This window comes from Phycodurus eques, chromosome 8 (assembly GCF_024500275.1).
Source record: "Phycodurus eques isolate BA_2022a chromosome 8, UOR_Pequ_1.1, whole genome shotgun sequence".
NCBI lineage: Eukaryota > Metazoa > Chordata > Actinopteri > Syngnathiformes > Syngnathidae > Phycodurus > Phycodurus eques.
This window is the reverse complement of record NC_084532.1, coordinates 18,642,795-18,655,586: the sequence shown is the minus strand read 5'-3', so window position 1 is coordinate 18,655,586 and position 12,792 is coordinate 18,642,795. Positions and strand designations below refer to the sequence as shown.

Genomic DNA, 12,792 nt, shown 5'->3' with positions numbered 1-12,792 from the left:
TGAACGGTTTACTTTCTTTTATGCATCTTTTCGCATCCTCGGCAAAGAGTGTTACAGACTACAGCCAAATCCAAATAATTGACCATACCTATTTATATTTTTATTTAGGGGTTAGTTTTTTTATTTTTATTAGATTAAATTAGATTTTTATTATAATTTCAAATAATACATCATCATTTATTATTTTGATTGACCCAAATGAGGACTAACACTGTAAAAATGTATGTGCTTTAAGAGTTTTAAAATGCTTTTTATACTTGTATGACAATGAAGAATGTTCTCTACGAATTTGCCCGCACAGATACTAAAGGTTTTATGATGCCCACAGTTTGACTCTGGAACATACCATTTCTATTTACATTAGTTCATTTGAGAAAAGTTTCAAAATTCGACCAGCTTTCCCAGCACCGAAAATAAAAGTCATGCAAAGATGTTTTCCATTACAGTGCATTAACCAAAATCCTACTACGGTAAATACTCACAGCAAACATGCTGCAAAGTGTTATTCATATCTAACAAATGCATCATCCATCAGTATTGTATCGCTCCTTCATCACGTATGCTTACTCAGAAATAATGAATCAGTCAAGCGTCACATAAGTGCTGATAAGCAGACAGAAAGTCAGGATTTGCCCCGCAGCTCTTCTTCCAGCCTCACCCTGCCTTCAGCCATACATCTTTGTTTGGCCTGAGCAGAGGAAGTGAAACTGGCTGAGCACGTTTGCGCAACTCATTCCTCGCGTGAGAAACCAGACAAGTGCGGATACGAGCCGACAAAATGTGCATGAGGCACCAAGGAGAAAACAGCCGTGACTCCGAATGACTACATGGATGGAAGGATTGACCTTCTAAACATTCTGAGACACAACAGGATGTGATGACAGCGCTCAGCAAGATTTATCAGATAATTGCCTATTTCACCCTGCAAGGATTAAGTTGAAGCCGGCAGAAATCATATTTGAGACGCGACTAATTCTAAACAGCTTCCAGAGAAATAACTGGTTGCAAAAATCATTTGGAATAATCTACAGTATTTTTGTATTTATTAGGTTATCTGATGACATCCCTATGTTTTTCGAGATTATGGTTACTTTGGATTACACAAAAAGGTTGTTAGTGGCGCTGCAAGGGCGAATTATACAGACAGGTAAAGATAATACTTCATTCAAATTTCTAAAGTGACGTGAACACGCAATGGATGTAATTACACTGCTCGTATTAATGCCCAATTCCGTGTCTGCATGATTTGTGTCATATGTTAAATCTACTTTCTAGTGACATATCCATTATTACTCTGCTTGTATTTCTTGAGCAACAGAAACAAGCTGTATGCCAATGCGCCCTAAACACGGGTAAACAACTATATGCTGGTACAAGAACACGATTGTCTGTTATGGGTTTTTACAGTATATAGACAAGCAAATCCAAATTTAAGAGTTGCATGTCTTCAGTGAGGCGGCACGGTGTACGACTGGTTAGAGCGTCTGCCTCACAGTTCTGAGGACCGGGGTTCAATCCCCAGCCCCGCCTGTGTGGAGTTTGCATGTTCTCCCCGTGCCTGCGTGGGTTTTCTCCGGGCACTCCGGTTTCCTCCCACATCCCAAAAACATGCATGGTAGGTTAATTGACAACTATAAAATTGCCCGTAGGTGTGAAAGTGAGTGCGAATGGTTGTTTGTTTGTATGTGCCCTGTGATTGGCTGGCAACCAGTTCAGGGTGTACCCCGCCTCCTGCCCGATCATAGCTGGGATAGGCTCCAGCACGCCCGCGACCCTAGTGAGGAGAAGCGGCTCAGAAAATGGATGGATGGATGGACGTCTTCAGTGTAGCACCATGTACCAAGTTCAATTGGGAGTGACAAACATCTTAAAGCAAGTGTGCTTTGCCTCTAATTTTGGGAACTGGAGATTAAGAACAGGCGCAAATGAATACTATACTTCATAAAGTGTGTGTTAATGAGTTTAAGTCTTTTAAAAGGTTTACAAGTGTTTAAAGTGTGTGGAATGGATGAAACTATTTTTTTTTAAAATATTTTTTTAATGTGGTCTTGCTATATCGCTGTTATTCATCTCATCGCGGGTGGGTCTGAAACATATACCCTACGATAAATGTGGGTTCACTGTACATCAAGTTACACAATGGCTCTCAAGTTTGCCAATTGCACATGTAAAACTATGGATAATCACTGGAAGGTCTGTGTGGATGTAGCTCAACTTCATGTTGTTGCTCTTTAGACAGAAAACTATAGAGACTGAATCATCAACACCTCTGCTGGTTGCAAGTTATGCACTGCGATTTTGAATCAAATGCTTCAGGATGCGATTAATCCGCAATGTTAGGTAATGTCACGCGTAATAGGTCAATCTTCAAAATCTAAAATAAGGCTAATCCTGACTGTAACAGACTCTAAATTTCCACATTCCTGCATGAGACAAAATGATGTTCAAATTCATATATTTTATATAACATATCAAATTAAAACTAATACAGAATCAAACTTAAAAATGCTCAAGAGGAAAAAACAAAAACAACAATCTGTTGGCTTATGTAGTTGTGGGTGTTAAAAGCAGACTTGGAGGTGGAGGAATGGCAAAGGGGAGCGTATGATGGGTAGGTTTGAAAAAAAATAGGGTAAATATAGGCGGACATGAGACATCTTGTCTCCTCGCTGGCTTTTATTGAATTTTTCAAACGCAAAACCCATGTGGTAACAAAGGACCTCGGTTACGTTGAATGTGGTGAATGAGGGGTGCGGAGGGTGAAGAAGTGTTTTTCCTGTGACAAAGGTCTGTCTAGTCGGGATCTCCATGCCATCACTGTGTTGTGTGTTTGGGGCAAGTGATGACACACACTTGATGTGAAGCGTGTGGGAGACTTGGAGAAGATGAGAAAAAGATTTAGGGTTGGGGGAGTTGTAGTTTTTGTTCGGAAGGGGGATTGGCTGTGTGCTTGCGATATTGTCTTTGCTTCTCTGTGGAACAACATGTACACCAGGCAGAGGTGTACCATAACCAGGCCGAGGGCAGAGAAGCTTACTTGCACTTGAGTGTCACTGCATGTACATGCCAGTGTGTCCATGTATGTGTGCGCGTGTGCATGTGTTTGTACTGTGGCGACCCAGGTGGTTTTGGGCCCATGCTCGTGTGTTCGGCCAGTTCAGTCAGTCACTTTCTACTCTTTGGCCTCCAGGAAGAGAGTCTCCTGTGGAAACAACTTTGCTTCCAGTAGAGTTGATCCTGGATCCAACTGGGTGATCTGTGGAGAGACAAGAGTATTAGACACCTACTAGTAACTGATCACCAGGATTACGTAAAAATTCAGCCAGTTTTCTACTTTAAACGGAGGACAACGGGGGGCTCCCGTTTTATCAGTTCAGTCTTGGCGGAGGTCAGTACTCTACTTAATGTCATTGTAGTGTTTTCTACTCTTGATAAGCCAAAACTCTAAAAAGCTTTTAAGGGTACTATAGCAACGGTGGGCAGCAGTGTCTAGCTCTACTCTACCTTTTATTGTACCATACCGTACCATAGTAGTTGGGTTGTATCTCTTCCACAGAGTGCCAAAAAAGTGGTACCCTTTATACATCCAGAAACACCAAAGTCAACCGAGTTGTTCTGCATGTTGGACACTTTGGAGGCTTGGTTCATCCCAAAGGAGTGATCAGGGCTTTCAAGCTCTTCCATGCCAAACTCATTCAATGCTTTCCAATCAGTACAATAATAGGGGTTTATATTATGTAAGTATTGAACAGATTCCTAACACTGTGTTTTGGAAATCTGGGGCGCAAAGAGAGCTCTGTAAAAGCGCTTGTGATGTTGACATTATCGTCTGAATGAGCCAGACTGTAACAAAGGATAAGGGCAGACCTTTATGTGTTTTGCAGGCCCTACAATAGAGTGACTAATTTAAGCAATGAAAAAGAGAGAGAAACATGTTTTCTGTTCGCCCATGCTATTGGTCCAGGGTAGAGGAATAATGCAGCGCCACCCACCACGGAGCTGATTGAGTTAGCCGACATGAAGGAGGTCTGACCTATGTTTTTTAAAACAATCCGAATCCCTCTGACACCCTGTGGGCCTCTTCGCTTATGTGAGCTAATCACTAGAGGGGTTGTGTTACATCGGGCCAATCTAACACCTGGGCTGAACGGGCTGTGTGGCGGGGAGGTGCTCTGACAATGAGATGTGTCCAGGGCTTATCTGATGACTGCTGCACCAGCCCCCCTGATTAGGGCCCCTATTCTAACCACACGGTGGGATAATTAAGCGATTCCCTGTACCTGCTCTAGTGGGTCGAAGGGTAAGCTCAGCACAGTAAAGGTTGACCTCACAACAAAAAGAGTGACAGGTCGGAGAGAGACTATTGTAAGGAATGAAACGTGAACTCTGACCATGAACGAGTCACACCTTTGTTTGTCATCACCCTCCGTACAGAATATATGACTATCTGACCATCGAAGTAGTAAATTTGAGGTCATAAAATTCTAATCTAGTCAAACGTTTTGGGAACACAATGCCTCTAAAATTGAACAAAACGTCACTCTGCCATTATTCATGATGTCACGTGACACAAAAATATAACGTGCGACCACAGCGTACCTCACGAGAGCTTTGAAGCATCAAAGGATTAACTCTGCGCACCTGGGCGATTAATTGATAACTGTCTCCCCCCCCAATTTAAAAATACATCTATGTGACTAAGGCTGTAACTAACGATTACTTTAATAATCGATTAATTTGTAGATTATGTTTTTGATTCATCGGCTCAAATTCCCCCTCCCCCTTTATTTAAAAAACAAAAAAAACTGGACATTATTTCAAATTGACAGATGGCGATCACAGTTTTACTAAGACTAGGAGGCAGCGCCGGGCGAGTTACGCCATAATTTGTGAATGGATTGTGGATGCTTGGGCTAACGTGCCTGCTTGCACTGTTGTTCGAGCTTTCGTAAGAGCCGGCATCATTTCTGAGGAGCCGCACGGCAACGAGACTGACTCAGACAATGACGAGAGGGAACCTGCCGTGTGTGATGGAGAACTTGCCCAGCTGTTCATTTCGGATACAGAAGAGGAGGACTTTGATGGATTTGTGGATGAGGATTGATAAAAAAAATAACCTGAGTCCATTCTTCATTAAATACTTCAATAAAGTACAACTGAACTCAGTTTTACTCCCGCTGCCTTTTTAAAAATATTGTTTTAGCGTGCTACCGTATGTTTTAATCTAGCGTATGTATTTAACACATACATACGGTGCGCCTTATGTATGTGTTAAATACAAAAATAGACCCCGTAACTGAGATTGCGCCTTTTAATACGGTGCGCCTTATGGTCGTGAAAATACGGTATGTTTAAAGACCATTGAAACCAAAGTGAGTAGCATGGAAGGAAAAACTCTCAATAGGAAACAGACAATTTATTAGAATTATTTCACATTGCATTATGTATGACAAGAAGTCCATCGAGCTTTGTCAAAGACATGAAGCTCGTTTATAAATTGCAAATGCAGTCATTTATCCATTCACTGATCCACCTCAATGGTGGTAGCAGCTGTTGTGATAAACTACAAACAATCTGTAAAATAGCTTATCCAAATGCATTCCACAGTTAACCGGGTTTTATTACAGTCAAATCGCAGTGTATCGCTTTTTTCCTGACTACTTCCAGTGTTGTGATTTCACAATAAGAGTGTCCGGACGTTCACCAAAAATTACAGCAGCATGACATAAACTTCCCGCGGCTGAATAATATACGCCAGGAATACCTCTCTATCACTAAATGCTCCATCAGAGCGGCATTACATTGTAGGAGTGACATTGTAACATATAATAGGGCATGCCAACACCCTCATGTTCTAGACAGGCTTATTTTCCTTGCTAAAAAATATTAAAACTAGGCTTGTACATGGACTGCTGTATATTATATGCAGGATTTTGTTTACATTTTCAGGGACAAAGGTTAATTTTGTTTGGAAGCAGCATCTTTTATTCATGTTATATTTAGTGACAGTTTTGTTCTTACATATTAATCCAAAAAGGGAATATTTGTGTTAATGTATTGATGTTAAACTATTTGTGTTAATTTATTGATGTTAAACTGTCGAACATTTATTATTTTTTAATTTTTTATTTGTCCTGTTCGGCTGTTCAGTCAAGCAGCATGGAGAATCTGTATCCCTTTTATGCCGAAACTGTCGAACATTTAAAATGTTTTATAAAATGCATCATATGGGTGTGCTTAAAAGGCCACTTTCTTAAAGTTTTGAATAATGTCTTTGTTTCTTTTTATTGAAGGGGAAAATAATAAAATTGGAGACCGTATTTTACAGTAAAAATGAGGGATTATCACCCAGCCTGTGTATTTTATGCTTTGTGCAACACTCAACACATAGAAGGCGTTTGGAGAAGACCATGAGAAGCGAAGCATATATATCACAAGGTATGTGAAAAAAGTAGACTCACATTTACAGCAGTAACCAGTAATGTCATTCCTGATCAAAGTTACGAGTGTCAGACAGTGGTTAATGTCTTGTTTTTTTTTACTCTTGTAACAACCAAGGAAAAAATCAAATGGGGGAAAAAAATGAGATGCATGAGGTGCAACTGGGAGGCAACACAGCTTTGTATTACACCTTTGTCATTTGTCAATAAAGTTGTCTTTAATATTATTGGTGCTTAACTTATTTTTACACTTATATGACATGCATGTTCAATAGTTACTTTGGCTTATTACATTATTTACTGCTGCAAAACGTGTTATGAAATGCAAACAAATTGGAGGTCAACAGGCATCCTCAAACTGCAGAGGTTCTATAGTAGTGTAAAATCCTTTTCGCAATAACATCTAATACAAACTTCTCACAATAAAACCCTGGCTCTCATTGACATTCCAAACTTGGCAGGCTGTGCCAAGAGGAAAATATAAAACATCTATATATATTTCAGTATGTGGCAGAGAGTAGGAAAAATGAAGTCAAGTAAATTAGGTGAAGGTGAGGAGGACATATCAACGTCAAGCAAACCTTCTCATCTCCCAAGGGTGTTTGGAAATGTCACACCAACGTGCACAGCGGCAGTCTTTGACTCCCCATCTTTCATCCCCTTGCCCTCATTTCAATGTGCCATTTAGACACTTGACTACTCAGCGGGGATCCAAGGAAGCCCGGTGCGAGCAGACATGGGCTGCCATATCACCTCAAGTCCCTCACCTCGTCAACTACCTCACACCACTGCGGGGCGCGAGTGGCATGACGAGTGTACGTGTGCACTAGCTGCAATCATATAGCTTCCCAACGGCGGGCCCAAGCTCTTACCCCACATCGGGAATGGGGTGTCGCAAATGGCTCACATGCTAATGAGCCTGTCAGGCTGTTGGGACACCACAGCATCAGGTAGGAGTAAATGAGGCTTTTGGGTGGAGCAGGTGCATGTGTCTTTGAACAACATGCAACTGTGTGTGTGTGTGTGTGTGTGCGCGTTTGCAGCCAATTTTGGATAAGTTTTGCCATGCGCCTTGGAGCGACGATGAAGGGACGTGCAGCATCTGACTCTGAAAAGGCAAGTAGGGAAACAAGATGCCACACTGACACAGGAGAGGGGCGCCATCGGTGATTGTTTACATTGTTATCCAATTAACAGACCATAAGCATGGAGGCATCTGTCAACAAACAAAGCTGTTGTTTTTCCGCCGCTCAGCCTAAGCCATACTATCTCCTCCTGTGCCGCTGCAGCCTCGCGTCAGTGTGCATGCATTCGACAGACACGGAGTTCTCTGATTTGCTGTTTTTCTCAACCCTGTGTCAATAAAGTTTTCAACATCTCCAATTGAATCCATCACCTGAACTAGGTGACTGTCTGAATAAAGTCAATGAGAGTCAAAGAAATGCTTTGTAAAGGCTGAATTTCTTATCATTTCTTATAGAAATGCTTTGTAAAGGCTGAATTTCTTATACATACCATGTATTGGATGTCATTAGATTTCACAAGTGGTCATAATGTTGAGGCAAGTCACTGTGCAATGAAATAAAATTCCCTTTTTTCAATTTGTCATTTCAGTGGACCCCCTACATAAATACGGTTTGGCACTCGCAGATTCACCTATTCGCAGATTTTTTTTCATATTTTTTCATTCCCCCTAATACAATTATAATGGGCGTCAATTACATATATGCAGATTTTTGCTATTGCTATTGTTTCTATTCCCTGCTGATAGGGGCGCTTCACTGTACACTGAATTCTATCACTGCTGAAAGTATAAAATGTGAATAATAGATGCTTGATAATTGCTTTGATTGTAACATAAAACACTGAGGTGGCATTGAGCAATGCTCAGCATGACAGAAAGGAAAGACAAAATAAACACATGCCCATGAGATGTCCAATCCCAACATAATAAAACGTGAAGCTGAAATAACGCATTTCTAATAGACCATTCATTACAGGCACTCATAAGTTAATTAAAACCAAATAGCTTGTCCGTATTTAAACTAGTGTTGTGTAGTGTTTATTTGGCCAATTACAAAAGCAGTGGGAGATCATTATCAGCTGCCAGGAGCATTGACAACACGTAGCGCCAGGGTGGGACCACAAAAGAACAGGGCAGTATGTGGATCTTCAAAGGGAAGAGGAGCGCATTGCACAGACTGGACCCGGTAAAGAAGGACCAAGGGGAAAACTGGAAATGTGTAAACATTTTACTGACTCAAGTTTTGATTCTTAAAAATGCAGAGAATTAATTATCTTAATATAATACATTTAAGGGAAGTAAGGGACTGTGTGGCACAGATGGAGAAGAGGAGAGAGAAAGGAAACTGAGACAAAGGGAAAACCGCAGGGATTGGGAGGTGAGGAGGCGGTCAAACGCAAAATGCGAAGATTGCAGCGGTTACCAAGAAGTGATCAGTGCGATACCGGCCACAGACATTTATAGTTTTTGAGAAGCAACAGAGATCAGCTGTCATATGTCTCACATTTTATTATTTAGAGAGAATGCGGCAGACGAAGCCACTTTGGATGAATTAAACTACTTCGAAAATAAACTGCTGTAGATGTTTTAGTGAAACGTTCAGATAACAAGAAAAATACCCATCCATACAACAGATGTAAAAACTATTCCAGCACAGTACATGACTTCTTTAGTGCTGCTGTTTATTGTTTCAGAATCTAAAGTTTTGTCTGGGAATCATCCTGGAAGACTGCTTAGTAGAGTGGGAAAGAGTACAGTATCAAGAGTGAGGAAAATAATATCCTAGTTTGACAGTGTTTGGCTGTCTGAGCAAGGCTAGAGCAACAGTCTAAACATGTTGACTTCGTAATGAGGGAAGAGGACCTTGGGCCTCTTAGCAAAAGGCTCACTGGGCATAAGAAAAAGCGGGAAAATTGTTCAATGGCAAGAAGTGAAACATTAAAGTCTACCCCCCCCTTCTTCAAACTTACAGTCGTAGAAAGGGTTAGTTCCCTGAGCACGGCTAAGCCCCGTACAAATGATGCCAGTGTTTGGCCTGCTGTAGTGCTGAGGAGATAAGCCACTGGGACCAAATGCTGACAAGGAGTCCAAAAACTGGAGACGGATGGGCAATGATTGGCACTGTTTTAGAGAGGCGGCTTAGGCAAGGAATTCAAAACGTTAAATTTGCCTGACGTATTATAATGTACAAACCCCAATTCCAATGAAGTTGGGACTTGGTGTAAAACGTAAATAAAAATAGAATACAATGATTTACAAATCCTTTTCAATCTACTATATAGTCAATTGAATAAACTATAAAGACAAGATATTTAATGTTCAAACTAATTAACATTATTGTTTTTGGAAACATTTCACTCATTTTAACTTTGATGACTGCAACACATTCCAAAAAAGCCGGGACAGGGGCAACAAAAGACGGGGAAAGTTGAGGAATGTTCAAAAAACCTTTTGGGAACATTCTACAGGTCAACAGGTTAATTGGTAACAAGTGTCATGATTGGGTACAAAAGGAGTATCCCCAAAAGGCTCAGTTGTTCACAAGCAAGGACTGGACGAGGTTCAACACTTAGTGAACAACTGCGTCAGCAAATAGTCCAACACTTTAAGAACAACGATTCTCAACGTACAATTTGAAGGAATTTAGGGATTTCACCACAATATCATTAAAAGATTCAGAGACACTGGAGAAATCTCTGCACGCAAGTGGCAATGCCGAAAACCAACACTGAATGCCCGTGACCTTCGATCCCTCAGACGGCACTTGATTAAAAACCTGCATCATTGTGTAAAGGATATTGCCACGTGCGCTCAGGAACACTACAGAAAACCCATTGTCAGTTAACACACTTTGTTGCTACATCTACAAATGCAAGTTAGATTTTTAACTTGCATTTGTAGATGCAAGACCCAGAAACGCCGCCAGCTTCTCTGGGCCTGAGTTCATCTGAGATGGACTGATGCAAAGTGACGAGTCCACATTCCAAATTGTTTTTGGAAATCATGTATGTATGCCAAAGGTCTGGATTTGATGGACCATCCGGATTGTTATAAGTGCAAAGTTCAAAAGCCAGCATCTGTGCTGTCATGGGGCTGTGTTACTGCCCATGGCATGTATAACTTGCACATCTGTGAAGGCGCCATAAATGCTGAAAAGTACATACATGTTGGACCAACATATGCTGCCATCCAAGCAACGTCTTTTTCAGGGACGTACCTGCTAATTTCAGCAAGAAATGGGTGGCGCATTATGAAATACAAAATACGACAACGGGGAGCCCGGACTGTTGAGCAACCGAAGTTGTACATCAAGCAAGAATGGGGAAGAATTTCATCGACAAATCAATTCCAATTAGTGTCCTCAGTTCCCTACCGCTTATTGAGTAGTGTTAAAAAGAAAGGTGATGTAACACAGGTGTAAACATGCCCCTGTCCCAGCTTTTTTGGAAAGTGTTGCAGGCATCAAATTCAAAATGAGTGAATTTTGCACAAAGCATATCGGTATAAACAAATATCTTTATCTTTATCTTTAAAAGGATTTGCGAATCATTGTATTGTTTTTATTTACATTACATTTTACTATGTATTTATTATGCATTATATTTTTGGAATTTGGGTTTGTATTTTACAGACAAAAAACCTGTGACTACAAAGTATTCAATTGGACACGCACTTGGGCTGGATTCATTTTTAATTTAAAATAATATGGCCCAGTTAGTGGAATAAAAAGAAGTAAATGAATAAACCGTGGGATTAGGTATCAATGGATCTGAATGTCTGGACAAAAGTCTAATGCGACTTTAGTGTAAGCGGAAAGACATAAAAAATACCCTGGTACTACATCATCAAATAATGCAGATCAATGAAATATACATACTACTGTCTACTGTAGTTTATTAACCTTCATTTTTGGGGGTGCTTTAAATGTACAGAGGGCTATCAGATATGGGCCATTTGCAAATAGTAGGCAGGGTGGAGAAGTGTGACACCCAACAAAGCTGTATAGAAGAAGAGAGAAAGGGAGATGATGTCAACAGTTGTGTGGCAGTACAAAAGCAATAGTGCATCCTCTGATCCTGGCAGAGCAACAGTGAGAGCGTCTGGACGGGATGCAGGCTTTCTATGCTCTCCCTCATTTAATTACAACTGAGAGCTGTGGGATTAGACCAGGGCCTGTGTTCACAGTCTCATACTGGCGCTTCCACTCATCTTCCGCTTCCCCTAAAATCACTTTTCTCAATCATCCATCTTCTTTTCAATGTCTACTCCATGTGTACTCTCCAGCCACTTCCCTATCAAGCAGCTTCTCTGATTATTTTCTTTGTCTTAGCTTTTGTCCTCTATCTACTGGTCCTCTGCTCTCCCCCGCAAAATCCTGCCATCCTGTTTTTCCTGGAATTTCGTCAACGATTCAGACATCTTTCTCAGTATCCAATACGTTTACTCTTGATCATGAACAGAAAACTGTGAATCACAGTCGCAAAGCTGTGAGCAGTGCCTGTGTTTGCCTGAAAATATTTATGCATGTGAAGTGTGTGATTGTGACATAACCAAGTGAGAGCTGCGCGTTAATGTGGGTGCTGGATTGAGGTGTTTGTCCCTTACTGGTCTCTCAAGACCTCTGTGGCACACTGCCTGGGCAAGCCTAGACACACGCATGAACACCTACACACACACACACACACACACACACACACACACACAATGCTGCCACCCCCTCCACTCTTGATTAAAGGAAATCTCAGTTTTGTTTCCAGCAGCACGGCTAATTAAACAAGCAGTTAAAACAGTGCTCATTAGCTTGTTACCATAGTGTGGCTGAGGCCTGCCGTCAGCAGAAACACAGAGACTACTACTATTGGTGCTGACAACTGTATCCTAACAGCCATCATATACTGGATTCACAATAGGCACACTAATTGATATGCACTCAAGGAGTAGGTGGACGATTTAGCAGTAAGCTTTTCTTATCACTGGTACGTACAATATAAATAAAAGGCAGACACAAATAATTAAAGCTCAAGAAAAATATTAACACACGAGAAACAGAGTGTGTTAACGGCCCACCACAGATGAGAACAAACTTGGGTTAATGCCCCACCACAGATGAGAACAAACTCAGTAGTTGTTTAAGAATGAAAGCGCAACTCTATGGTATAATACTGGTATTACTTAAAGACCCTGTAAAATGAAGTAATGAAATGTTTTGCTGGTTTTTAAGTGTCTTAATGATCTTGGGCTTTATCTCATCTCTCAGAGTTGCTTTCACCCTATGAAACCTTGCGGGACATGAGGTCCTCCGGCTCTGGTCTTTTAGTTATTCTGAAA

The 12,792-nt window shown here is 41.0% G+C and overlaps 1 protein-coding gene across 1 annotated transcript in view; it reads right to left on the bottom strand.

Annotated features, from left to right (window-relative positions):
• Positions 1-2,023: 2,023 nt before the first annotated feature.
• Positions 2,024-12,792, bottom strand: part of faf1 (Fas (TNFRSF6) associated factor 1) — an 88,132-nt gene continuing 77,363 nt past the window's right edge. Inside the window, exon 20 of the mRNA XM_061684548.1 lies at positions 2,024-3,256. Within this exon, the coding sequence (XP_061540532.1) occupies positions 3,173-3,256 (84 nt within the window). The 3' untranslated portion in view covers positions 2,024-3,172. The remainder of the gene's footprint in view (positions 3,257-12,792) is intronic.